The following is a 23,495-nucleotide window of genomic DNA, read 5'->3' on the forward strand; positions in this document are numbered from 1 at the left end:
CCCTTGAGTGCCCTTGACAGACTTCCATGCGGGCAGTGTTGCATCCCAAGGTGTCAAAAATGGCTAAGAAGATGATTTTTCCATCAGTGCTGCTGTGCTGATGCCCTCTGTGGCACCTTTGGATGCTGAATTTCTGGGAGCAGCCTTGGCAGATGCACCTGTGTTGTGCCTCCCTGGATGCAGGGCATGGTCCTGTCCTGCTGCTGCTGCAGCTGCTTTAGGAGCACTGGGATGTGCTGAGCTCTACCTCCTTTTTGTCACCAGAATGTGGAAAAATTTTGGAGTGCCAGGGTTGGGATGTTGAGGGGGATGGCTCCTTACCCTGTTCTTTATCTTGAGGAAACAAGAACGTGGCACATGTACGTTTAAGGTTATAGGAAAAAGGTAGTGTTTAAAAATCGACTTGTGTGCTCTCGTTTATTTACACAGCCCTGCCAGAGAGGTCATGTTCACATTCCCCTGCAGAGAACATGAACCACTCCAAAACCTGCCCTCACTGCCACAGAAAAATGTGTCATTCTCTCCCACTGTCTCAGTTGTAATATTTGCTGAGTGTAACGTGTCAGACATACCTGGATGGCTTCACTCAGAGACAGGGATAATGAATTGCAGATGTGGAGCAGGCTGTTTTCACTCATTAGCTTGATTTTTTAACCAACAGATTTAGCAAAGGATGTGTTTTCTATTGAAGGCTCCAACACTATGCAGTTGAATCCAAAGGGCTTGTTATCTGATTTCATGAAAAAGCATCTGGAAACGTTGTTTAACTTGTTGAAACATCTTTGTTCATTTGAATAAGTCAAATGGCTGCTTTCTTGCTTTGAAGATGAAAAAAATGAGAGCCTGAAAAATAAACCAAGTGCTTCCTAGCTGAGACCTTGGAGGAGACAGTTTGGTATACCTGGTTTTTTTCCCCCAAAGTCACTAAAACATTGAAAACTACCCAGTGCTAAGACTGAAGAGAGCCCTTTCCATTCTTCTCGTGGCATTATGTCAGTGATAACACAGAAAGAGAGGCTTGGCATGGGTTCAGAAATGAGTAATAATGTCAAACACATATGATTGTTTTGCTACTTCCTCCAAGTGGTCGAGGGAAGGAAGTTATGCATATAATTTAGCTGGGCTTCAGGAAATAGTTTGATACAGTTCTCTGTGGAGAGCAGCTCTGCAAGCCTAATAACTAAAAGCAGAGCATAGCACAGCAAAAGGTGGCAGGGAAGGGAAGCAGCATTTAAGAAACAGAAAGAAATGACAGCTAGAGTACTGCAAAAATCACTGCACATCTCTTTTGGCATTGATCTGTGGGGAGAGGGAGGATGTGTGGAAGTGGAGTTGGTTTGATCCATGGAAGTCCCCTAAGGCCTTGCACAATGTGGAAGGAAATCTCAATGCTGGGAAAGCTGTAGCAGTACCTGGATTAGAGGCAAAGGCAGAAAATGAGAGCTGCAAACTGATTTTCTTAAAGGTTTTTGGGCAGAAATAACCTTTTTATGGAGGAGATGGCGATTGAAAACTAAACTTAAAAACCCCAGAACCAAAATGAGAATCATAGGATCCTCAAATGGTTAGGGCTGGAAGGGACTTTTAAAGATCATCCAGTTCCAACTCCCTGCCATGGGAAGAGATACATTCCACAGGACCAAGGATGATCCAAGTCCCATCCAACCCAACCTTGTAACACTTCCAGGGATGAAGCATCCCCAGCTTCTCTGTACCAAATGCCTCACTACCCTCACAGAAAAGAGAGAACCTAAAATCCAGCCTAAACCTGTTGTATTTCAGTTTAAAGTCATTACCTTGAGCTATCACTGCATGTCTCAGAGCTGCAGCTGCCTCCTGCTGCAGCAGGGCTGTGGCTCTGCTGTCTGGTGCCCTTCAAGCGTGCAGAGCTGGTGATGCAGCCTTAGCTCAGCCCTTGTCATGGCTGCTTTATGGCACAATCCTTAATTGCATGATCAAATATTTCTCTGCCCTGGCAGCATTCATATGGGCTGTGGGAAAGTCACTGTTCAGGGACTCAGGAGTCTCTCTGTCGTTTTTCTCCTTCTCATTCTGTTAGCAGCAGTGGCTGTTATTTATTACTCACCAGCTAATGCCCTCAGTGCATATGGAAGCATTTGTTTCCTTTGCAGTCTTTTCAAGGGTCTTTGCTATCCACTGGGGTATTTGAGTGCCAAGTTGTTTTCTGTAAGTGGAGTCTGCTGATCCGTGCAGTGCAGCTGCAGGGAAAGGTGTGTGGAGAAGACAATTTGGGGCAGGTTGGCTCCCAAAGACAAGAGGAAGGAGTTGCTGACAATGTTTTTCTCTCCCCTTCATTCCATGTCTGTCCCTCCCTGGCACAGGCAGGAGTGTGTAGCCACAGAAGAAAACCCTCAGGTGTTTTTCTGCTGCTGCGAGGGCAACTACTGCAATGAGAAATTTACCCATTTGCCTGAAGTCACCGGCCCAGAAGGTGAGTGCCTGGGAGGATGGGGAGTTGGGGTCTCTTCCTCTAGAGCCAGTATCCAAGGACTTTAACAGAAACCATAGAATGTCCTGAATTGGGAGGGACCCACAAGGATCATCGAGTCCAACTCCTGGCTCTGGACAGGAAACCCCCAACATTCACAACACGTCCCTGGGAGGGTTTTGCAAATGCCCCCTGAGCTCTGAGCTTAGTGCTGTCACTATTTTGTGGGGAGCCTGTTCCAGTGCCCAACCACCCTCTGGGTGAAGAACCTTTTCCTAATATTTGTCCTAAACCTCCTCTGATTCAGCTTCATGTCAACATTGAATTTTTGGATGTTTTGGTTATGAAGTCAGAAATCCTTTTGCTACTGTTATTTAAGAATAGTGCTTTTGAGGTTGTTTCTCTATGGCTAAAGCTGTACACTTTGGATACCATCAGTAGGGGTTAGGTTTTCTTTATGGTGGACAGTTCACTGTGGGATGTTACAAAACAAAATCCCACACAAGGGGAAGAGGGCAGAGTCACTTATATAGCATAGTTTGAGCCTCAAACTCTTAAAAGGTGTTTGACTCCTGCCTCATTAAATCCATAGGTCATGAGTCTCCAGTTACCTTGGGATTTTTGCATTTGATTCTGTTTTGTTGGTCTGGGGATTAAAGGGAAAGGGTGTGTGCTACCTTTCAGGGTCTGTGGATATGCATCAAGGAAGAAAAGTAATAGCAGGACCTTCTTCAAAGGCTAATAGAAAAACAATGATTCTTTAAGCTGTATACTTTTTCAAGTATCATTCAATAAAAATTATTAAAACAGGTGAATCTTTTCCTTAGATTGATTTGAACTAGCTGCATTTACTGAGATGTTCCAATAGACCTTTATCAGATTTTCCTGGGCTGTCCTGATAGGTTTTTAATTGTTTACATGGGTTATATTATCTCCTGTTATTAACGTACCCGTAGCAACCTAGTAGCAAATATTCTTTCTCTCACAGTTTTTTGTTTAATTTGGCAAGTCTTGCTATTTTTTCCTTCCCTGTCTCCAACATAGCAACATGGCTCCATTTAGTATTCCCATTGTTTGTGTCTCAACTGCACTGATGTAATTTGGAACAAGAACTACTGTGGGAATAGTGCATTTGATTGTGGCTCCGGCAGCATTTTACTAAAAACTGACAACTTGTCAATCACTGTGAAAGGTAAAGCAACGCTGCAAGGGATTTTGTGCTCTCTTAATGCATTTGGAAGGGTTAAGAGGAGGAAATGTTCTGCTTTTATGTATCCCAACAAGAAATACCCATCTTAAATAAAGGTCAGATGGAGGCTCAGCTTGCAAAGTGTGGTTTGGGCCATTGTTGCTCCATTATTAACGAGAAGAGAAGAGAAGAGAAGAGAAGAGAAGAGAAGAGAAGAGAAGAGAAGAGAAGAGAAGAGAAGAGAAGAGAAGAGAAGAGAAGAGAAGAGAAGAGAAGAGAAGAGAAGAGAAGAGAAGAGAAGAGAAGAGAAGAGAAGAGAAGAGAAGAGAAGAGAAGAGGAGAAAACCATGGAGCCTTATGAACACTGCTGGTGTGATGGGACATGCCAGCCAGCATTGTCAGCTTTGGAGTGGAGGGGCAGAAGGGGTTTGGTCAGCTCTGGATGTGCTGAAGGTGCTTTTCTCTCTTTCCTCACAGTCATCTACGAGCCGCCGCCGCCACCGCCGTCGCTGCTGAACATCCTGGTGTACTCGCTGCTGCCCATCGCCGTGCTGTCCGTGGCCATCCTGCTGGCGTTCTGGATGTACCGGCACCGCAAGCCGCCCTACGGCCACGTGGACATCATCGAGGTGAGGCAAGCTCCCCTTGCTTTGGGGCAGCTCACACCTGCTTCTGCTTCACTCTCTTCAGCTGGCCTGTGATGGTTTGGAAAGCAAAACCAGTGAAAGACTCCAAGTCAGAAATACAATTTAATAGGAGGAAAGACAAAAATAAAATACGTGCAATAAAACAAAAGGAAAACCACTGGCAGAGCCAGAATACAACCTGACACCCCGCTGGTTAGGGTGGTGGTAGCAGTCCAGATGAACTGGTCTTCTCAAGGCAGTGATCCTGTAGAAATCCTGGCAGTCATCCTGGTAGCTCTTGTCCTCTGGAAACCAGTGGGTAAGGGCTGCTTTGGTGTTCCAAATCTCAGTTTTTATCTGGGTAGGAAAGGCTTGGCTCCTCCCCCTGGCTGGAGCATCTCCCAGTGGGATGATGTAATTTTATCAGTCATGCACTGGGACTCAAAGGCCCATTAACAGGAAATATCTCCTGGAGGAAGGATGGGTCTTGGGAAAGATAAAGAACATTGCCCCAGCTGGTTTTTAACTCATGGCCCATTAGCAGAGGATATCTTCCACAGAGATAAGGATCACTGCCCCACTTGGTTTCAGCAGGCAGTGATAGAATACAGACTTTTGGGCCCATCTTTACATTGTAACCTAAGACATGGCCTAACTCTTCTTCACTGCTTTTTGAAGCTGGTGGCACAGTTGGCCTCCATGTGATGCCTAGAGGACCTGGAACAGAGGCTAGACAGAGTTAAGGGGAATAAAATGGATATTTATTGAGGGCCTCACCCTGTCAGTAGCAGTGCCACAGTCATGGCCCCTGCCCAGGTAGCTCCAAGATGGAAGCAAAAGAGAGTTTGGCCACACATTTTTATAGCTTTTAGTCCATTTGCATGCAGGAGTCAACTGTCCAATTAGTAGCCTCAAATCATGAAGTTTCATCCTTCTAGCTTGCTTGTTTGCTTGCCTGCCCTCCTCTTTTCACTTTGTTTATGTTTAGGGCCTGAAGTTTGAAGAGATTGTCCTTGAGTCTTCTGCTGGAGTAGGACAGTTTTGTCTTCACCACCCAAGCACAACTGAAAAGCAGACCCAAGCAGAACAGAAAAACTTAAGGCATCACATGGAAGTGTCAGACTGAATGGTTTAGGTGGGGTTACCACCATGTCTGAGAGACCTGAGGGAAGGAAAATTAGACAGCTCTGCTTGGTGGCTGCCCTTCCTCCCAAACCCTCAAACCCATTGCCTGGTTTCAGCCAACTTTGTAGAGCATCAGAGATCTGAGAGACAATAAAGTTCCTGCCAGCTTTGTGGGAGGAGAGAAGTTGTTTTTCCTGATGAAGCTCAGGTTTTATGAGCCCTCAGAGAATGGATGCATGAGGCTTTGGAGTGATCTACTTGCAGCTTTCTAGTACCTGAAGGGAGCCCACAAGAAAGATGAAGAAGGACTTTTTACAAGAATATGTGGTGACAGGACAAGTGGGAATGGGTTAAAAGTGAAAGAGAACAGGTTTAGATTAGATAGCAGGAAAAAGTTCTTCCCTGTCAGGATGGTGAGACCTGACACAGGTTGCCCAGGGAAGTTGTGGCTGCCCCATCCCTGGAGTGTTCAGGTCCAGGCTGGACGGGGCTCTGAGCAATCTGGGGTAGTGAAAGGTGTCCCTGCATATGGTAGGGGGGTTGGAACTGGATTTTCTCTAAGGTTCCCTTCCAACCCAAACCATTCTATGATACTGTGAACCTTTCCCATCTGAAAGCAGCTAGGACAGAGCTCCAGCCCCACACAGGGTCACATTGTTCTGGACAAATGCAGAGTTTAAACAGATGAGATCTGTATGACAGACCTGCTCCGTGCCATGGCTGGGGTGGCATGGAGCATGCTAATGTACTGGAGAGCAGTGGGAGGTTTTAGATGTAGTTGGCTGTCTGGTCACAAAGATCAAAAGATTCCCACTTTTGGCAGGAGGTAGCCTTGAGGACATCAGTGCTTTACAACCCAAAATAACTATTGCTTTGAAAACTCAGGAGAATTCAGGTTTTGCCCAGAGCATGGCAGGCAGTAGTGTCACAAAGTGACACTTGGAGGTGTAGATTGTTATAAGTGTTCTGTACCAATACCCTACAGAGTAAGCAAGACTGGGAATTACATGCTGCTTTTGCTGCAAACAGTGCACCCAAATAATTAGTATTAAATAAAATTTCACTTCTTCACGCTTCTTTCCTCATCTGCAGCCTGTCAGTTCCTCCCCTCCCTTTATTTTACAGCCCAGCTTCAGCTGGTGACAGTGTTTTTTTCTCTGGTGCAGGATCCTGGCCCACCACCCCCTTCCCCCCTGGTTGGCCTAAAGCCCCTGCAGCTCTTGGAGATCAAGGCCAGGGGACGCTTCGGCTGCGTGTGGAAGGCTCAGCTGATGAACGACTACGTAGCAGTGAAAATCTTCCCCATCCAGGTGAGAGGGACACTGCTTTAGGTTCTTACTTGCCAGGGGCTTCCTCACCAGGGCTGGGATGCTCCAAGTGCCCCTGGAGATTATGGGTTTTGTGATCATAACAAAGATGCATTTGGGCTCTTCTGCTAGGGGAAAAAGTTCAAGGACCTTTCCTTCCTACACTTCTGCCTGTGTTTATCTCATTACCAAATGCTTCCTGTAGTAGTACTTGTTGCAAGGAGGGCAAAACCAAGCACATTCTGAAACCTACAGGGTATGTTAACTTCCCTGCAAATGCCTGTATATATATCAAATCCATTGAGGCAGGGTGCAGCTGTGGTGCCCAGAGTGCACACAAAGAGCCCTGGCTCTGTGTGTACTCCTGGGTGGGTTGTAAATCTGGATCCAAACCTAGTGAGCAGTTTACAGCCTCCAAAGGCAGAACCCAGTGCTGTGAAAGCAAATTGCACTGCAGTGTTTCTGTCAGCTCCTGCCTTCTGCTCCAGGAAACCTCTGAACACTCCTGCCTTGATTCTCTAGGAATTGCAGATCAAAAGAGTAAAGCAATGGAAAGTCAAGTGAAAGAAAAATGACTAAAACATCTTTGTGCTCCTCTGCTGTCTCCCTCATTACTTTTTCACCTTGTATTTGTTGTCATAGCATTGCTAAAGGAGATCTGCACATCTCCTGTCCAAGCCAGCTGTAGTAAATATTCAGTAGAGCCTAGATTAGATTTTGCAATTGCAGCAATTACAGGACAAGGCTGATCCTGGGTGCTGTATGCACAGGCTTTCTTCTTGCAAGTATCCTTAGGAAATCTTGCAAAATCTTATTTCTCAGTAAGGTTGAGTTTGGCTTCCTCTCCACTCCCCACACATGTCCTTTAGGAACAGCTGAGGATAATTTTGGAGAGGGGAGATTGAGGACAGCAACTTTCTTCTTTAGGGAAAACAGCCTCCTTTTGAAGGGATGCATCACATCCTAACACTGGAGCATGATTTTTAGAGTGTAAGCAGCTCTGACTGAACTGAAGGAGCTGTTTGCTTTAAAGGGAAGCATGATCTTTGATGGTGCATTTCTCCCTGCTTCAGGATAAGCAATCTTGGCAGAGTGAGAGGGAGATTTTCAACACTCCTGGCATGAAGCATGAAAACCTTTTGCAATTTATCGCAGCAGAGAAAAGGGGGACAAACCTGGAGACAGAGCTCTGGCTGATCACAGCTTTCCATGACAAGGTAATGTATCATTGCATGCACATTTTGGGAAGGCAGAGAAGGAGGTGGCTGTGATACAGCAGGATTATAATCCCTGTTATCTATCCAGTCTGTTCCTGGTGGGCTGTGACTGACTCTGTGGTAGCAAAGTGCTCCTGTTCCCCCTCTTCAAAGGCCCTTCCTTTCATTTTCATGGCTTTCCTACACAATCAGAGGATTAATAAAAGTGGGGTTTAGGAAGGGAGAGAGGCACTTAAGGCCACAGCTCACATCTGTGGTGGTCACCATCTCCTGGTGTGCACAGATGAGCCCCATGGGAACAGATCTCACAGACCCAGCTTGCCCCTTGCACATGGGCTCCATGTTTGCTTTTGAGGCTTGGGGCACATGTCCCACTCCATGGATTGCTTTAGTCATCAAGCATGACTGACACTTAAAACAAACGTGCAAATCTGGGTTGGGCCAGCAGTTATCCCCCTGCTAAACCCAAGGTCTACTTGAGTCAGTCATTGCCACACTCTGATACAATGCTCTATCTTGCATGGAAGGCTTTCCCCTTGCTGAGCTTAGAAGAATTGCTCTGGTTAAAGATGATTTTTACCCTTTCTTACTTTCCTCCCCTTCCCTGGCAGATAAGTAGACATCAGGAGGTCTGTGCTGTCAAAAGTTGAAAACTCATGGACACTTCTGATTTTTAGTTCTTTTTTTAAACTTTCACTAGTGATTCCCCCCTCCTCTCCTCCCCCCAAATTCAATGAAGGCTCAGTTTTTCAAGCACTCTCTAAACTATTCTCTAAATGATGAGTTGGCACATCTGTCACGTAGAGGGGTCTAGGATTAAGAGCTGACAATGTCCTGTTCTGCAGGGTTCTCTGACAGATTACCTGAAGGGCAACATTATCAGCTGGAATGAGCTCTGCCATGTTGCAGAAACAATGGCCCGTGGCTTGTCCTACCTTCATGAAGATGTTCCCTGGTGCAAAGGTGAAGGACACAAACCTGCCATAGCACACAGGTAAAGCCTCTTTGTTGACACTGTCTTTGAAATGATGCTGTTGAATGGAGGAGCAAGTTGTGCTTTTAGGAATTAAAGGCCTTTTATCCCAGCAAACCCTGTGCTAAGACAGGAATTTTTTTTACCACATATAAAATGGTGAGGGGCAAGTTAGTGTCTTGCCTGTGAAATAACAATGTTGGTAGTGGCTGATGGGGAATATCTAAAAAGTAGGGGCTTGCCTCCTTCCATCAACTCTTGCTTTCTGGTGGGAAGGGAATTCTGGTTGCTGCAGAACCACTCTTTCAAAGGACTTGGCTTGATAATATCATCACATTGTGATCTGTGTATTTTTATGGCTGTACCAGGAGCTGGGCCTTATTTTTCCCTGCTTTAGACTGATAATTCCACTGTGTGTCTTCCCACAGAGCCTTTGATCATTAGGTAAAAAAAATGAAGAAACTGTGGAAATGCAGGAAATGGCTGCTAGTTACTCTTCCCTGTAGTTTTATAAAGCCTTAATCATTCCAGGGTGTTATAAGAGACACCACAGCAGGTGCACCCTGCCCCTGAGACCCCCTGGCACACACTTCAACCTGCCTGGGTGGCAGTGCAGAGGGGACAACAAGAAAGCATTGGGTTAAACCATCCTCATGCTTCAGCCCTTCTCCAAAGTCCCACACTGCTTGCCCTGGACTAAAGCATCTCTGAGTGCTTTGCTCGTGGCAGGGCAGGATGGGGGAGATTTCCAGAAGGGATTTAGAGGCTGTAATCCATGGCCATACTCCCCCCACCACTTTTTTTCTGGGAGGGACTTAAACCCCACATCCAGCTGTAGCAATCTGTACCCAATCTAGCAGCCTGGCTTCATGTATGGCAAGATAATCCCTGTTTTTGCAAGGGTATCCCTGCCCCCAAAACACCCCACCTCCCCAAGCCTCTAAGTTTTGGAGAGCTGGGGGCTTTTGAAAGAACCTGCAGCTGCCTTTGTGCTGCTCCTGGAGCTGACCCCTGTGTCCCCGACATTTGTCCCTGCAGAATAAAGGCAGTGGTTTATAAATGAAAATTCCTGAGGGTGGGGAACACAGGAAGGCTATAGAAAGGCTTTAAAGCAACAGATCGTGCTCATTAGTGTCCCTGTCCATTTAGCAAGTGATAAAAGCTGGAGAATGCAGCATTTGTGTGAATTGAGCACATACCTAGTGGAGGAGGAGTTTCAGGACACAAAGGATTTCCCTCGGATTACCCTACTCCTTTTAATTTTATTTTTGAAAGAAAGCACTAAATGCATTTTAAGTCTGAGGAGGGGTGTGTGGGGGGTGTTTTTGGATGGCTTTCCACAGAGCACATGGATGGAGAGGCTGGGGTTGCCAGGTGGAGCTCCCTAGCCACTGCTGGGCAGGGGTTCAGCCAACTCCTCTCTGGCCCCCGGCACTACAAGGAGGATTAACGATATGGAGTCACTTATTGGTGCTAAAGTGCCCCCACGTGGAAGCTGCAAATAAAATCTCCAGTATTTCAATCAAATTAACTCACCCATTACTCATAGTCTGCTTGTTCTGTATTCCCCAGTTTGAAGTGCTATATGAAAAATAAAAAAATTTCTTCTTTTCATGCCACTTTTCTTTGTCAGTGACCATTTTAGGATGGTCTAAGGCATATGATGTTATGTGAATTCTACTTGGCACAGCTTGGATTAAGTTCTTCTCCCTGGCCTGGATTCATTTGCATTGCAGCTTAGACTTGCCAATTCAAGGTGATCTGTGAGAGGAAGGAAGGAAAGCATAGAAAAATGGAGAAATGTATGGAAATGGGGGAAAAAATGGGATTGCAAAGGGAAATCCCTGCATCGTGGACCAAGATGTAGGAGTTAACTGTTGCATGCCCAAAGGGCACTGCAGGTCAGCAACAGCAGCACGTGCCCCTACAGCAATGCTGGTTTACATCTGCTTGCACCTTGGAACCACAGAGTTCAGGCAGATTGTCTGATAATTCTGTGTGTCACTGCTTTGCAACAATCTCGTGCACAATCTGTACATCCTGAGGGCATAATCCCCTAAAGCTGAGTGAGCAAAGGCGTTTATCCATGTCATTAGATGATGGCTGTTTCCTAAGCCTGTGGGGAAACTGCTGTAGCATGGAAGCAGGCAGTTTCTAGGATGACAGATAGTGGGAAATGCAGTTTTTCCACGAAATTGAGGGGTACCAGTGTTTGGAAGGCTCTGCAAAGCTGTCCTGAGTCCCTAGAGGTGATGGAGGCTGGTTTCTGCTGGGGTTCACTGGCTGCACAGTACCCTCCAACTTCCCACCCACTTCCCCCATCTTAATCCTCAAGCCAGAGATGCCCATCCTGCTGTGTTTAGCTTAGAAAGGATAAATCCTCTCCTGATATTTTAAGCTCAGAATCAGGGGCTGGATGGCACAGGATGATTTTTGCTTGCAGTGCTTCAAGCTGATGCTCTGGCATCTGAGGCTGCAGGTAGCAGCCCCTTCTCCATGGTCCAGCAGTTTCTCTCTTCACAAAGAATTTTGACAGGTCTCTCTAGAGCAGAACAATCCTATCTGCCCTCATTAATTATTTTGTGCAGGCCTGCAATGTCCTGCAATCAGCAGGGTCACCGAGTGAATTGATGATAGGGAAGTTATAATGCTGAGCATACAGGACAATTGCCATCTGCTGTCTAAGGTCTGTAATTTAATTAGATTGCCAAACATTCCTTTTCAGATGAAAATGCAGGAAGCCCAGGGAACAGGGCTTGACTGGTTAGGCATCTCAGTGTGATCTTCCTCCAACCCCCACCCTTCCCAGCCCCTGCAGATTTACCTGAGCTGCCCTGAAATGATCCTGCTGCAGCACAGGGCTGACACAAATGTCCCCTCTGAGCACAGACCCACATCTCTACTGCAAATTCTTACACCTGCCTGTCAGCTGCCTGCTCCAACCCTGACAGAGTGTCTGAGTGTGGCCTCACCCCCTTCCCTGCTTGCTTTCCAACCCTCTGAATTCTCCAGGGAGGATCAATCCAGCAATTACAGCAGAAGGCTGATAGATGACTATGGCAAAAGTCTGTTGAAGCATGTAGTCAGGGTGGAGAGAGTCTCACCAGCACCTGCTGATTTCCAGAAAGATCTAATTTTGTAGATAGGAGCAAACATCCTTACTAGGATAGAGAGTAATGAAAATGTAAACCTGCCTTGGTTTTGCTCTTGGGAATGAGAAGGGCCCAGAAGATGGGGATCCAGAGCTGGTGCTTGGAGCAAGAAATGGTGCCTTATTATATACAGCTTGCTCCAATTAAAAGAGCCCCTTCAGATCAGGTTTTATTTTGAGATTAATTCACTGTAGAGTTTGGCTGACTCTGTGCTGGTCAGCTCAGGGCTGCTGTGTTTTTGGGACAAAGGCAGTGAGCAGCAGCCAAGTTTGCAGCCATGCTGGGAATCTGGGGAAAGGAGCCGATTTACTGGGAGCTGCTAAGCCCACAGACAGTGTGTGTGCTGCAGTGTGATTTAGACACATGCCATGGAAAACACTTCCCTTACTTCTTGGCTTGTCCATAGGGACTTCAAGAGTAAAAATGTCTTGCTGAAGAACGACTTGACAGCTGTGCTGGCTGATTTTGGACTGGCTGTACGGTTTGAACCTGGGAAGCCTCCAGGGGACACTCATGGACAGGTAACCATTTCCTTTAAGTTTTTAAAAAGTTGGCCATAGCTTCTCTGGAGTGGGGGATAGTTTGTGTAGATGTATTTAATTTTCTTTGAGATATGTATTTTTTTCTATAAAAACTTGTGCTCAGACATAAATTCTGGGAGCTGCTTTAATCTGGGTGAGTGGGGAGGGTGCTCAGACCCTTCTGATTGCTGTGCAGGTGAGGTTCCCCCAGCCTCCTCCTTCAGACACTGAGTTCATTGTCTCTTTATTTCAGTAATAAATATCCACAGAATCACAGAATGCCATGTTGGGAGGGACCTCAAGGATCATCTGGTCCAACCTTTCTTGACCAAAGCAGGGCAAGACAGTCCAGCTGAACCTTAGAAGTGTTTAGTTTTGGAGTCTGCTGCACATACCACTTCTCTAGGCCATAACACAAATATTAAAGCTCCTAAATATACAAATACAAATACAAATACAAATATTAATAATCCTAAAATTATTTATTTAATTTTAAGAATTCATCCATGCTGGCTGCTTAGGTGACCTTTGGCACAACTGGCTGTGCACTGTGTAAACAATATACTACAATGTTATGGGTTCTTAATTTTCTGCCCTTGTTTTGCAGCAAGCAGCCCATCATTCTGCTCTCATGCCAGTTCAGCAAGTCTATCATCCCCTCCTTGTGCCTCCAGTGCTTTCTGAATTCTCATCTCCAGTGTAATCTCCCTTTCTTCCTTTTTTACCTTTATCTCAGAAGGAATGAACACTCTTCTGGGTTAGCCTTACTCAGCTTTCCTCATTTTTGTCATCTTTTCTTTGGCTTTTCCAGTATTTTGCACATCTTTCCATATCCTGGCTTTACTCTGTCCCCACTGCCTCAGCTAACAAAGAAGAGAGAAGAATTTAAAAGTGTTTCAATTCCCAAGAAAGGTGTCTTTTCCCTTGCTGTCCTGCCTACTCTCCTACATTATGAGTATACTAAACATAACAATGGAGGCACTGTAATGAGGACTGAATTCCCTCAAAAAAAAGAGGTCTTTTCCAAATCATGGCAAGCTAGGGTTCATGGTTTACTACTTCTGTGGATGCAGGAGACTTGTTTTATCTAGGGCTGTCAAACCAACACCTTTTCCTACCATTTCAGGATATATCATTTTTTCTCTTCTCTGTTTTTTTGATTGTGTTTCTGTTTTTGGGGGAGTTGTTTATTTGGGTTTGGAGTTTTTTATTGGGGTTTTTTTGAAGTGAAAGAGGATTGAACTTTCAACAATTAGGATAACCTAGTCAGACTTGACCTCAGGGTGTTCTGTGTGTCTCCAAAACAGCATTTTCTCATGCAGGAGCAACATGCAACAGGATGTAGACCTGAAGTGTGCACTGAATGAGTATCACACATGTAGCCTTGCACTTTGGCTTCCTCCATGTAGCTTCTCTGGACTTGAGTGATCTTAATGAGAATTGGTGTCAGAAGCAGCAGCTTCCCTTTGCTTGTTTGTTGAGCACCTTGAGCAGCAGTGGCCTCTAGGCTAATGAAACAGCTGTCACTCACCTGCAGCCAGCAGAGGCTGAGGGGCCCAAATGCAGTGTAACTTGAGCTGTGCTGTTTCCCTGTAGGTGGGAACAAGGAGGTACATGGCTCCTGAAGTGTTGGAGGGAGCAATCAACTTCCAGCGAGACGCCTTCCTGAGAATAGACATGTATGCAATGGGACTGGTGCTGTGGGAGCTAGTCTCCAGGTGCAGAGCAGTTGATGGTAAGAAAAAAGATCCTCTCTTCCCTGGGGAGGGCTCTGTTTCAGTGTGGTTTAGTGGTCCAGAGAATGGATCTGTCTCTGTTTAAAAAAAAAAGTTTAATGGTATATTTTTATTAAAAGCAGCTAGCCTGTTTTTCATTTGTTTTTTAACATAAGGTGTTGTTCTCTGTATACAATAACCTTTGTAAGTGCTCAAGCCTCAAAGTACTTTTTACTATGTTTGCTACCTTGCAAATTGCTGAGAATTCAGAGGGAGAAGGTGATCCCTGCAGGATGGGTGTCCTTCACTCCTGAGCCTGTTCTCAGTGCACTCCACATTCCTGCCTGTGGCCAGGGCATGCCTTGGGCTCCTGAGAAGAGCCACAGAGCCAGCTTGGCTGTCACCTCACTGATGCAGGGCAGTGGGGTAGCCTGAATGGAAAGCACCTTAGTGAAATATCAGGAACACAGGGCTCAAGGATCTCCCTGGGTCAGCAAGCCCATTTCCCTGCTACCATAAGTCATTAGTTATTGATCTTTGACTTGACTTTTGCTGATTGTGAGAAACAATGCTCACTTTTTAAAATCTCAAAGGTTTATTAAAAACCTTGACAAAATACAACAGAGGACTGAATAAGGAAAAAGGACAGCACACTGGAAGTTGGTGACCCAGCAGCTTGTCTATAAAATGGCTGCTGCACCTTTTCTACCCCTGGGGGCTGCATCACACAACCCTGGTCCCCCCCAAAGTCTTGTTGGTCAAATTCCATCCTTTGGTGGAGATCACCTTCTTGCAACTTGACTGGAAGTCAGGTGTTGCCATGCAAAGGACACAGGATCACACCTCCCTCCACATGTCCTGGCTACCAAGGCTGTCCTTTGGCAACCATTCAAGGGGGAAAGGGGGATTATGGGGAGAACAGAGGACAACAAATCATAGTAGCATAACTACACACCAGTAAAACTTCCCTTAACATACAAGTAATATTCATCCCTTAATTGAGGGAGCCAACCATCACATTACCCATCTAAAACACTAATCAAGCCCTCTTTCAGCAGTGGGCCAGGTTTGTTTTTTCAATTACAGCTTTGGAGGATCTTGCTTTCTCCTGAAGAATCTAAAAGCATTAACTTCATGGTGTCTCTTTTCTCCTTTTTTTTCATCCTAAAAGGATGCTGCAGAGTGAGGCATCTCTTCTGTCCAGTCAGCACATCTCTCCTTTAGTGACCCTTGCCATGTGCAGGACAGGGAAGCAGTCACATCACTGTAGTATCTCCAAAGCTGCTTCCTCCAACCTTTTTCTTCTTGTATAGATATAGATGCTCTGAACTGAACAACAAGTTCATGAAACAACAGCACCTCATCTAGGCTTGAAATGTTTTTGTTAGCATTACAGTAGGACTGAGGAGCATGATTATAATTAAAATGTCTCCCATAAGTGTGTGGTAACAGAAGGTCTCAACTTCAATAATGTACAGTCTAATGAGATAAAATACTGGAGGAGCAGGGAGCTGGGAGCACAGTAAGGTAAAACAGTGGTACACAAATCACTCATGTAGGAATTGCCCTTCTCTGTTGAGGTATCCCAAGTATCCACTTTCATTTTTCCTGTCATGTTTGTGATCTCCTGCCAATTCAGCAGCTGAGGCACCCCAGGTGCCACACACAGCACCACTGAGTCAGAGGGAAGGCTTCCCTTGGGAGCTACACTGAGCCTCATCTGCACTTCCAGCTCAGGAGTGGTGCTGTGTAAACAGCACATTTAGCTTGCAGATCACCAGTGCAGCTCTTCACAGCCTGGGTTCCTCTTGGAGGAAAAGGAAAGTCGTAAGTGCCCCTGTGCCATGCATTGGAACAAGTGTTTCAGTTTGGTTTATTGACTGCTGCTGAGTAAACAGAAATAATGATAAGCCACTTTAGTGATTTCATTCTTTAGAGTACCTAAACATTGTGCTGTTGGTGTCACAATTCATGACCAGATGAAGTGGTCAGCTCTTTTATTTTAGTCTGGAAAGACCCTCTTGAAGTAATTCTGCTCAGGAAAGAGGTCATTTTTTGCTACTGAGAAACCATAAGTGATGCCATGGAGCACCTGAGAAGCCCATCAGTTAAGCTGGGCTGCTCTTTCTGAGAGAGCATCTACACACTGCCAAAAGCCAAATGATGTTTCAATAAGCAGAAGTTACTCCTATCATCCAGCATCTGCACTGATACTCATAACATTTGTCTCATTCCCATGGCCCTGGGCAGTTTACTGGTATATAAATGGTATAATTAAAGCATTCAGAAATAATTTTAGGAGCTGGTACTTGGGACAAGTGCATTCAGCTCCAGTGTGTCAGGGCTGACTCAAACCTATGAACAAACCAGATCACAAAGCAAGAAATTAGAAATTATAAGTGTTGTATATGCTTGACCTTGCTAGCAGTGCTAAAATGAAATTATGCACATGCTGAAATCTTTCTCTAGGTTATTGTGTGTTGAATTGTTGTGTTAAAATGTGGGGAGGATGGGTTGATTTGCTCTTTGTATTAAAATAAATCACAGATTACCTGGCAAACTTCCTCAAGGAAATGGTGGGATCCAGTGGCACAGCTGAGAGTTTGGATTTGTAACTCAGTGAGGTGGAAAATGCACGGCCAGACAAGCAGCAGGGACAGCAAAGACCATTGTGCAGGAGGAATGTAAATCACATTTGTCTGCAGTGACATGTGAACACCAGGCTTTGTTGCAGTGGGCTGAGGCTGCTCTGGAGCTGCAGCTCACTCATGCATGGGGTGCCGTGGCTCTGCAGAGGCCATTTCTACCCTAACCTGATTCTCTGTGTGCACCACAGGTCCAGTGGATGAATACATGCTGCCTTTTGAAGAAGAAATAGGTCAGCACCCATCCCTTGAGGACCTGCAAGAAGTGGTGGTTCACAAGAAGATGCGCCCCGTGTTCAAGGATCACTGGCTAAAACATCCCGTACGTCCCTCCTGGTTAACAGTGCAAAGTATTTCCTGTGTGATGGGAATGAGGAATGTGGTTATGCATTCCTAGTGTTAGACAGAGTCAGCTCTGGGGAATGAGGGGTTGCTCAACACCTTTGTGCTCCATTTTCTTTTTATCTCTTGTTTTTAGAGACTAAACAAGCTGAATAATCAGCTAGTGCTGAATGTGGAGCGTGGGGTGCTTTAGTAGGACTCCTTTAATGTGGTGAGAGAATGGAAAATAAAGTCCTTTCATTAAGAAAAAGAAAACCATCCATACCATTGGAGACACACTCCTCACAAATGAGATACCATGCAAGACTTGGAGCAGTTTATAGAGGAAAAATTAATTAGATGTGAAAGCAAGCAGACAATGAAGCAAAATGCAGTGTGTGTTTCCCAGAGGTAGTTCATTTCAGACTCATGTTTTTAATAAAAGAGCTGATTTTTCTTAGATTGGGAAGATGAGAGATGATGATATCTCACTGGGCTTCAGTAAGAAGTCAAATGCCTCTATTTTGCCTAAACTGCTGCAGATTTGGCTAGACTCAGGTGTACTAATTTCCCAGAAGTTAGGGAGAGCTGTGGATTTAAAAAAAAGAAGAGTTTTCCACTTCAAATGAGGGTTCAAATAAGAGCTGTGTTCTTCAAGCACTGTTGAATTCAGTTTTTTTGGGAATATCATGAGAAGTGATTGCAAACAAAGTAAATGGTTTCATAGTAACTGATACAGTGCTGCCAGCTCTCACAGTTTCATCATGGGAATCTTAATACTTGTTGTCTTTTAAAGCTTCAACAGCTGAATCTTGGGATTTATTTTGATATTTAAAAAAGCACTTTTGGGGCTGAATGTGACCAAGCCTTGGAAAGCAGATGTTTAAAAAAACACACAAAAACATATTTGAATTAATTTTTGAAGCTTATCTCATGGTAATTGGCATACTGTGGAAGAAATACTTGTAGGGTTTTTTTTAGAGCATTGGCTGTGCTGAATGGACCTCTCCACCCTCTGACAAGGTGGTGCCTTAAAGATACAGGAATAAAACAACATGCTTTTGAGACAATATTAGTATAGGAGGTAATATAAAAACTGGTTTTTAATTGAAGGCCTCCAGGCGTACATATGGAAAAATGCCCACCCCACAGAGGGCAAATACAGATTTATATGTTTAGCATAATTGACAAGAATCCCCAATTAGAAACACAGTTGATGAGGAAATTCCCCTTCTTGGTTCAACCTCTTCTGGACCTCTATTGGTCATATCTGTACTTGGTTTATGAGAAAGTGTCTTGGGAGGGCAGCTCATCCTTGATTCCCAGGTGTCACAATCCACTCAACCTGAGCAGGAGTCGTGATGGTTCATTCGACCCAAGCAAGAGACTCAGGTTTTGTTCAGGAGAAAGCAGCAATGCAGTTTATTGCATGTGAACAACTCAGTTTTGCAATAGGAGAGAGAGAGAGAAAGATAAAGGAAACGAGGTAAAAGGGGAGAGAGAGAGAGAGAGAGAAAGGATGGGATATAGCTACCAACAGAAGGGACACATCCTTGTGGTTGTCCGACGATAGACGCGTCTTCAATCCTTTGGGGAGAAAGAGATCTTGAAGTCTCTTTAGGAAAGTCACTTTTTATAGTCCTTTTCCAAAGTGAGTGGCCTCTGGCCAAAAGGTGGGGAGATTTATGGACTATTGTATATGGAGATCATTGCTCCAACAAACAGGTCACTATTTAACCAGTACCCTGCTTGGGAGCAACATGCCATGGCAGCACCAAGCACACCTACAAACAGTCCTGGGCAAGCATCCACCTCGGCCAGGCCAGAACTCAGGTCCAGAGTGAGCAGTGGGGTCCTGGGGTCTCAGTCTCTGATGATGGTTGTGTGGCAGATCAGAGAAACTTCGGACCGACTCTTACACCAGGAAAACACAAGACAGGACAGGAACCATTGGAATGTGTTTTATCTTCCTGCCTATCAGGGCAGGAAAAGTCCTGGAGCTAGCTAGGAGCTATATAAGCACACAACAATGAACAGATAGGGAGGAAATAGGAAAGCAGAGAGCAGGTGAGGTTGCTGAACGGGTTTCTCCCCGTTGCTGTCCGCAGGGCCTGGCGCAGCTCTGCGTGACCATCGAAGAGTGCTGGGACCACGACGCGGAGGCGCGGCTCTCGGCCGGCTGCGTCGAGGAGCGCATCGCGCAGATCCGCAGATCCGTCAACGGCACTACCTCGGACTGCCTCGTCTCCATCGTGACATCCGTCACCAACGTGGACTTGCCACCCAAAGAGTCTAGTATCTGAGTCCTGGCTCCTGGTTCTCACTTTTGTCTTTCCAGACTCAGCGGATTTAAAACAAACAAACAAACAGAAAAACAACAAGGAAAAAAGAGTTAAAAAAAAAAAAAAAAAAGTACAAAAAAACAAAATCACAAAAATTCAACAAACCCATGAATGCAGCTGCTATTTTATCTTGACTTTTTATTATTATTGTTATTATTATTATTATTATTTTTTTGGATTGGATCAATTTTACCAGCACATTGCTCTACTGTATTAAAAAAAAATGGACATTTCAGCAAGCATTCAGGTGCCGACTAATGAATGCAGAAAAGGTGCAGGTACCTCAGAACCTCAACAAACTCACTTCAGTTGTTTTTATTTTACTCAGTTTTCTGGGTTTCTCTTTATCAGTCTGTCTTCTGAGCGGAGCATCTGTGACATAAAGCTTACGTGACATAAAGGAAAACCACCTACCACCTTCGAAAACGCAATGCTGCAAACTGTGGAGGAAACTTAAGACTGTTATGTAAAGAATACACCTTCCTCAAAAGCATTTTTCCCCATTTTGGTTTTGGGTTCAGTTTCTTTTTTATTTTTTTATTTTTTATTTTTTTTTGGAAGTGAGCTTCAGAAAAAAACAGCAGATGTGTCTTTTACGGATCTAACGGGTGTCATTGTAACATGGGAAAAAAAAGTAACTGAGCAGAGAATGTTAATTCTTGATGGTATAATTGAAGGGGGGAGCATAGAATAGGGGTGGGGAGAGTGACGTTGGACTTGGCAGCATTTGGGGAAACATCATTTGCTATGGAGCTACTTCTCAGGTAACCATTAGAGGAGGGGAAGGACATTTCTGGGCAGAGTATTTATGCCTGCAGGATATGGAGAAAGCAAAGTCAAAGAAGTGGTTGGAAGACAGGCACTTGATTCTTCCTCCAGAGTCTAGGTTTGGGCAGTAAAGGAACAAAGCAGGACTATAACTTTAATTTTTCAATTCCAGGTAGTAGTAGGAAGGATGCTTTTAAGCAGTGTCATCAGGACAGGTGGAGAAGTGTGATTTCAGGAGCACTCTGGTGAAATACTGGAAGACAAGAAAAATTTGGCATCATGTTTTAAGTATGAGTCAGTTGAGAAAATTTGACCTTGGGTTGATTCTCTCTCAGCTCAAGCTAATGGTGCAGATGGTGAAAAGAGGAAAAGGGTAAAAACTGGGTATATAAATTTTTTTTCTTTATTAATTTGGGACTGGGAGAGTGAATGGTGTCAGCTGGCTCCTGAGAAGCCTGGGAGCTGCCTGGCTGCAGGGAGCTGAGGCAGCTCAGCAGCAGCAGTGGTTCCCACAGCACCTCTCCCACTGGTTCCTTTGACTCTGCTTTCTTCTTACTCTGTGATGAAACTCTTTTGTCTTAAAGTGGTGCATATTCGAAAATACCGTTACTCTTATTATGCCATAAACTCGCTCTAGTCAGTGAATGTTCCTAATGCTGCTGATTCAACATTGAAATATTTTTTTAATTTGCAAAACATGCAATGTTTAAAAAAAGAAAAAACTTTAAAAAAAAAACAACAACCAAACACAAAACATACACATACACACACGTTACGTGGCTTCCGAGGTTTAAACTGAAAAAAAAAATTAAAAACTTCATGACCACAGACCACCTCAAACCAGAAATACCTCAGAATTTTCTACTTGTATGAGTTTTATTATATATTTTGTTAGTTGTGTTGTCTTGTAGTAAGTATATTTTAATGTAAGTTGGCTTTTATGACAAGGGAGTTTTAAAAAAATTAAAAAAAGAAAAAAAGTTCCAAAATCTTTTAGGAAGTGCTACCATTTTTTTGTTGTTTTGTTTAATAAAGCACCATTGTAAATAACTGTATACAGTTGTAGAATAACTGCCTATATAAGGTACCTGGGCATTATTCACTCTTATTTGTGAAGGTTGTTTCCATTCTTTTTTTTTTTTTTTTTTTTTTTCTTTCTTGCTTTTTTTAGTCTGTTTTAGTGAAAGGACAGTACATCTTTTTTTTCTTTTTCTTTCTTTTTTTTCCCTTTTTTTTTTTTTCTTTGAATATAAGATTAATTCTGTGTCTTGCTAGACTGACAAAGTTATGTCCATTGGATGGCCAGATCTTCTAAATTTTTCTTTATGTTAAGCCAAAATGCAGTCCCAATCTAATCACCCTGTATGGAAATGTAAAAAGTCTGTATTATATATAAATGAATTGGACTTCTTTCCACTGCCAAATTACCAGTGTGCACCCTTGCACAGATATAATTTATTAAGAAATTGAAACTGCTAATTGGAGAAAATATTAAAAAAATTGAAATATATTTCTTGAAAAGTATAGCTTTAAAACCTAGAGGTCACAAATGAGGACATGGTCCTTTATCTTGAAGAGACATTAAGAGAATTGCCTTAATTTGTCTATCTGAATAAAGTCTTAACCTATTCTTTCAAGTTACTGAATGTATATTGCATATTAGTATGTACACACATGTAACTGTGTTTCCGTGTGTAGGTTTGAAAGTTTCTGTTTCTTGATGTGCTTCTGTTGAGAAAACCTTGACAAAACCAGACAGAATGAAACCATTTTGACCCAGCCAATGTCCCCGGTGGCCATTGGCACCTTTGGGCCTGATGCTGCAACATACCTATGCTTAGCATTGAGGGTATAGGTAGCTCTTCTGGTGTCATGACATTAGGCACTCACTTAATGTTAAGTGTGGTTGTAAATGTTTGCAGGATCAGTATTTTTCATGTTTAATACATTTCTGCACTGAGATTTATATGAAAATGTGACTATGTTTTAGAAGTGAAGTGATGTAAGGGTTGGGGTGGAGCGTAGAGCAGTTAAGACTGAGTGAATACTTGTTTTGAGGTGGGCTTGCTCCCTTTCCCCTGGGAATGGGAGCCAGTTCCTATTGCTGCAGAAAGAAAAAAGCTGTACTGTCTTTTAACTGTTAATATCTGTTTGCTCTTCTGGATTTTTTCCTTCAGCATTACGTATTACAGCTAAAACAGGCTCATTACAGCAGTTGCTTTTTTATCCTGATTTCTTTAAGAAGCTTTAAAGTATTTATTGAAAGTGCCATATTATTTTAATAGCCTATTAAATGGTGTCTGAAATCTTCTCTTTTGAGAAAGCATCAACACAAATTCTCACATGTAGCTTATCTTACTGCGGGGAACTGCACGACCGTACAAACCTTGACCGAGTGTTGATTGTAAAGTGTTACATCTTCCTGGTGTAATGGTTCCTTATAGATCATCTTGTCAGCAGGATTCAGAAATTGATTTGAAATAGAATTTCCAAATTGGGTGTGTGCTGGGTAACAAGTTTTATATGTATGTAGGTACCTGTGTCTTGCTATTGTAGCATAGAAGGAAATCCTGAATTTTTAATTTGTACCAATTTGGTTAAAGCTGTTTTTTAAACTGGTGTTTATTTATTTTATTAACAAAGACAAGCTCTGATTAACTTGTTGGTCTTTCAACAGTTGGGCTGTCAAGCAAGTAGTTTCCTTACCTTTAACTCATTTGAACTCTCATTGATAACATGATTTTGGTTCTGTTTGGTACTGCAGAGGCTTTTTCCAAGTCAGGAATTGGGCACATCCATAGGTGTAGCTGTCATAACTAACTCTGGCTCTTTTCCTCTTTACACTCCCTTGAATATGATGGTGACAACACACTTTACTTCCCAAGCACTAAATTTCACTTCCCATTCAGACTTAGAGGAAGCAGCTCTTCAAAATTTTGGCTGCAGAATTTTATTGGTCACCTCCCTCTCTCATATGGAAGTTCTCAGGTGAATATTAACACTGAATATCTGGAGTAAAAATTCTTCACTTTAGGAGCTAGGATTCCCCATCTCTCTGGTGGAACTCCCTTTTATGAATTTATTGCACTGGCTGGGCAACCTGGTTTCCTAGGTGCAGAAAATTTGAGTTCACATTTTAAAAATG

General features: G+C 43.8%; 1 protein-coding gene across 2 annotated transcripts in view; it reads left to right on the forward strand.

Moving 5' to 3' along the window:
• Positions 1 to 21,412, forward strand: part of ACVR2B (activin A receptor type 2B) — a 98,048-nt gene extending 76,636 nt beyond the window's left edge. For both annotated transcript variants that reach the window (XM_056485617.1, XM_056485618.1), the window contains exons 3-11: positions 2,343 to 2,452; positions 4,116 to 4,267; positions 6,556 to 6,699; positions 7,770 to 7,913; positions 8,759 to 8,907; positions 12,445 to 12,559; positions 14,156 to 14,294; positions 17,111 to 17,241; positions 19,349 to 21,412. In XM_056485617.1, the coding sequence (XP_056341592.1) occupies positions 2,343 to 2,452; positions 4,116 to 4,267; positions 6,556 to 6,699; positions 7,770 to 7,913; positions 8,759 to 8,907; positions 12,445 to 12,559; positions 14,156 to 14,294; positions 17,111 to 17,241; positions 19,349 to 19,543 (1,279 nt within the window). In that variant the 3' untranslated portion in view covers positions 19,544 to 21,412. The remainder of the gene's footprint in view (positions 1 to 2,342; positions 2,453 to 4,115; positions 4,268 to 6,555; positions 6,700 to 7,769; positions 7,914 to 8,758; positions 8,908 to 12,444; positions 12,560 to 14,155; positions 14,295 to 17,110; positions 17,242 to 19,348) is intronic.
• The last annotated feature ends 2,083 nt before the right edge of the window (positions 21,413 to 23,495 follow it).

The sequence above is a fragment of the Oenanthe melanoleuca genome, chromosome 2, assembly GCF_029582105.1.
Source record: "Oenanthe melanoleuca isolate GR-GAL-2019-014 chromosome 2, OMel1.0, whole genome shotgun sequence".
Taxonomy (NCBI): Eukaryota; Metazoa; Chordata; class Aves; order Passeriformes; family Muscicapidae; genus Oenanthe; species Oenanthe melanoleuca.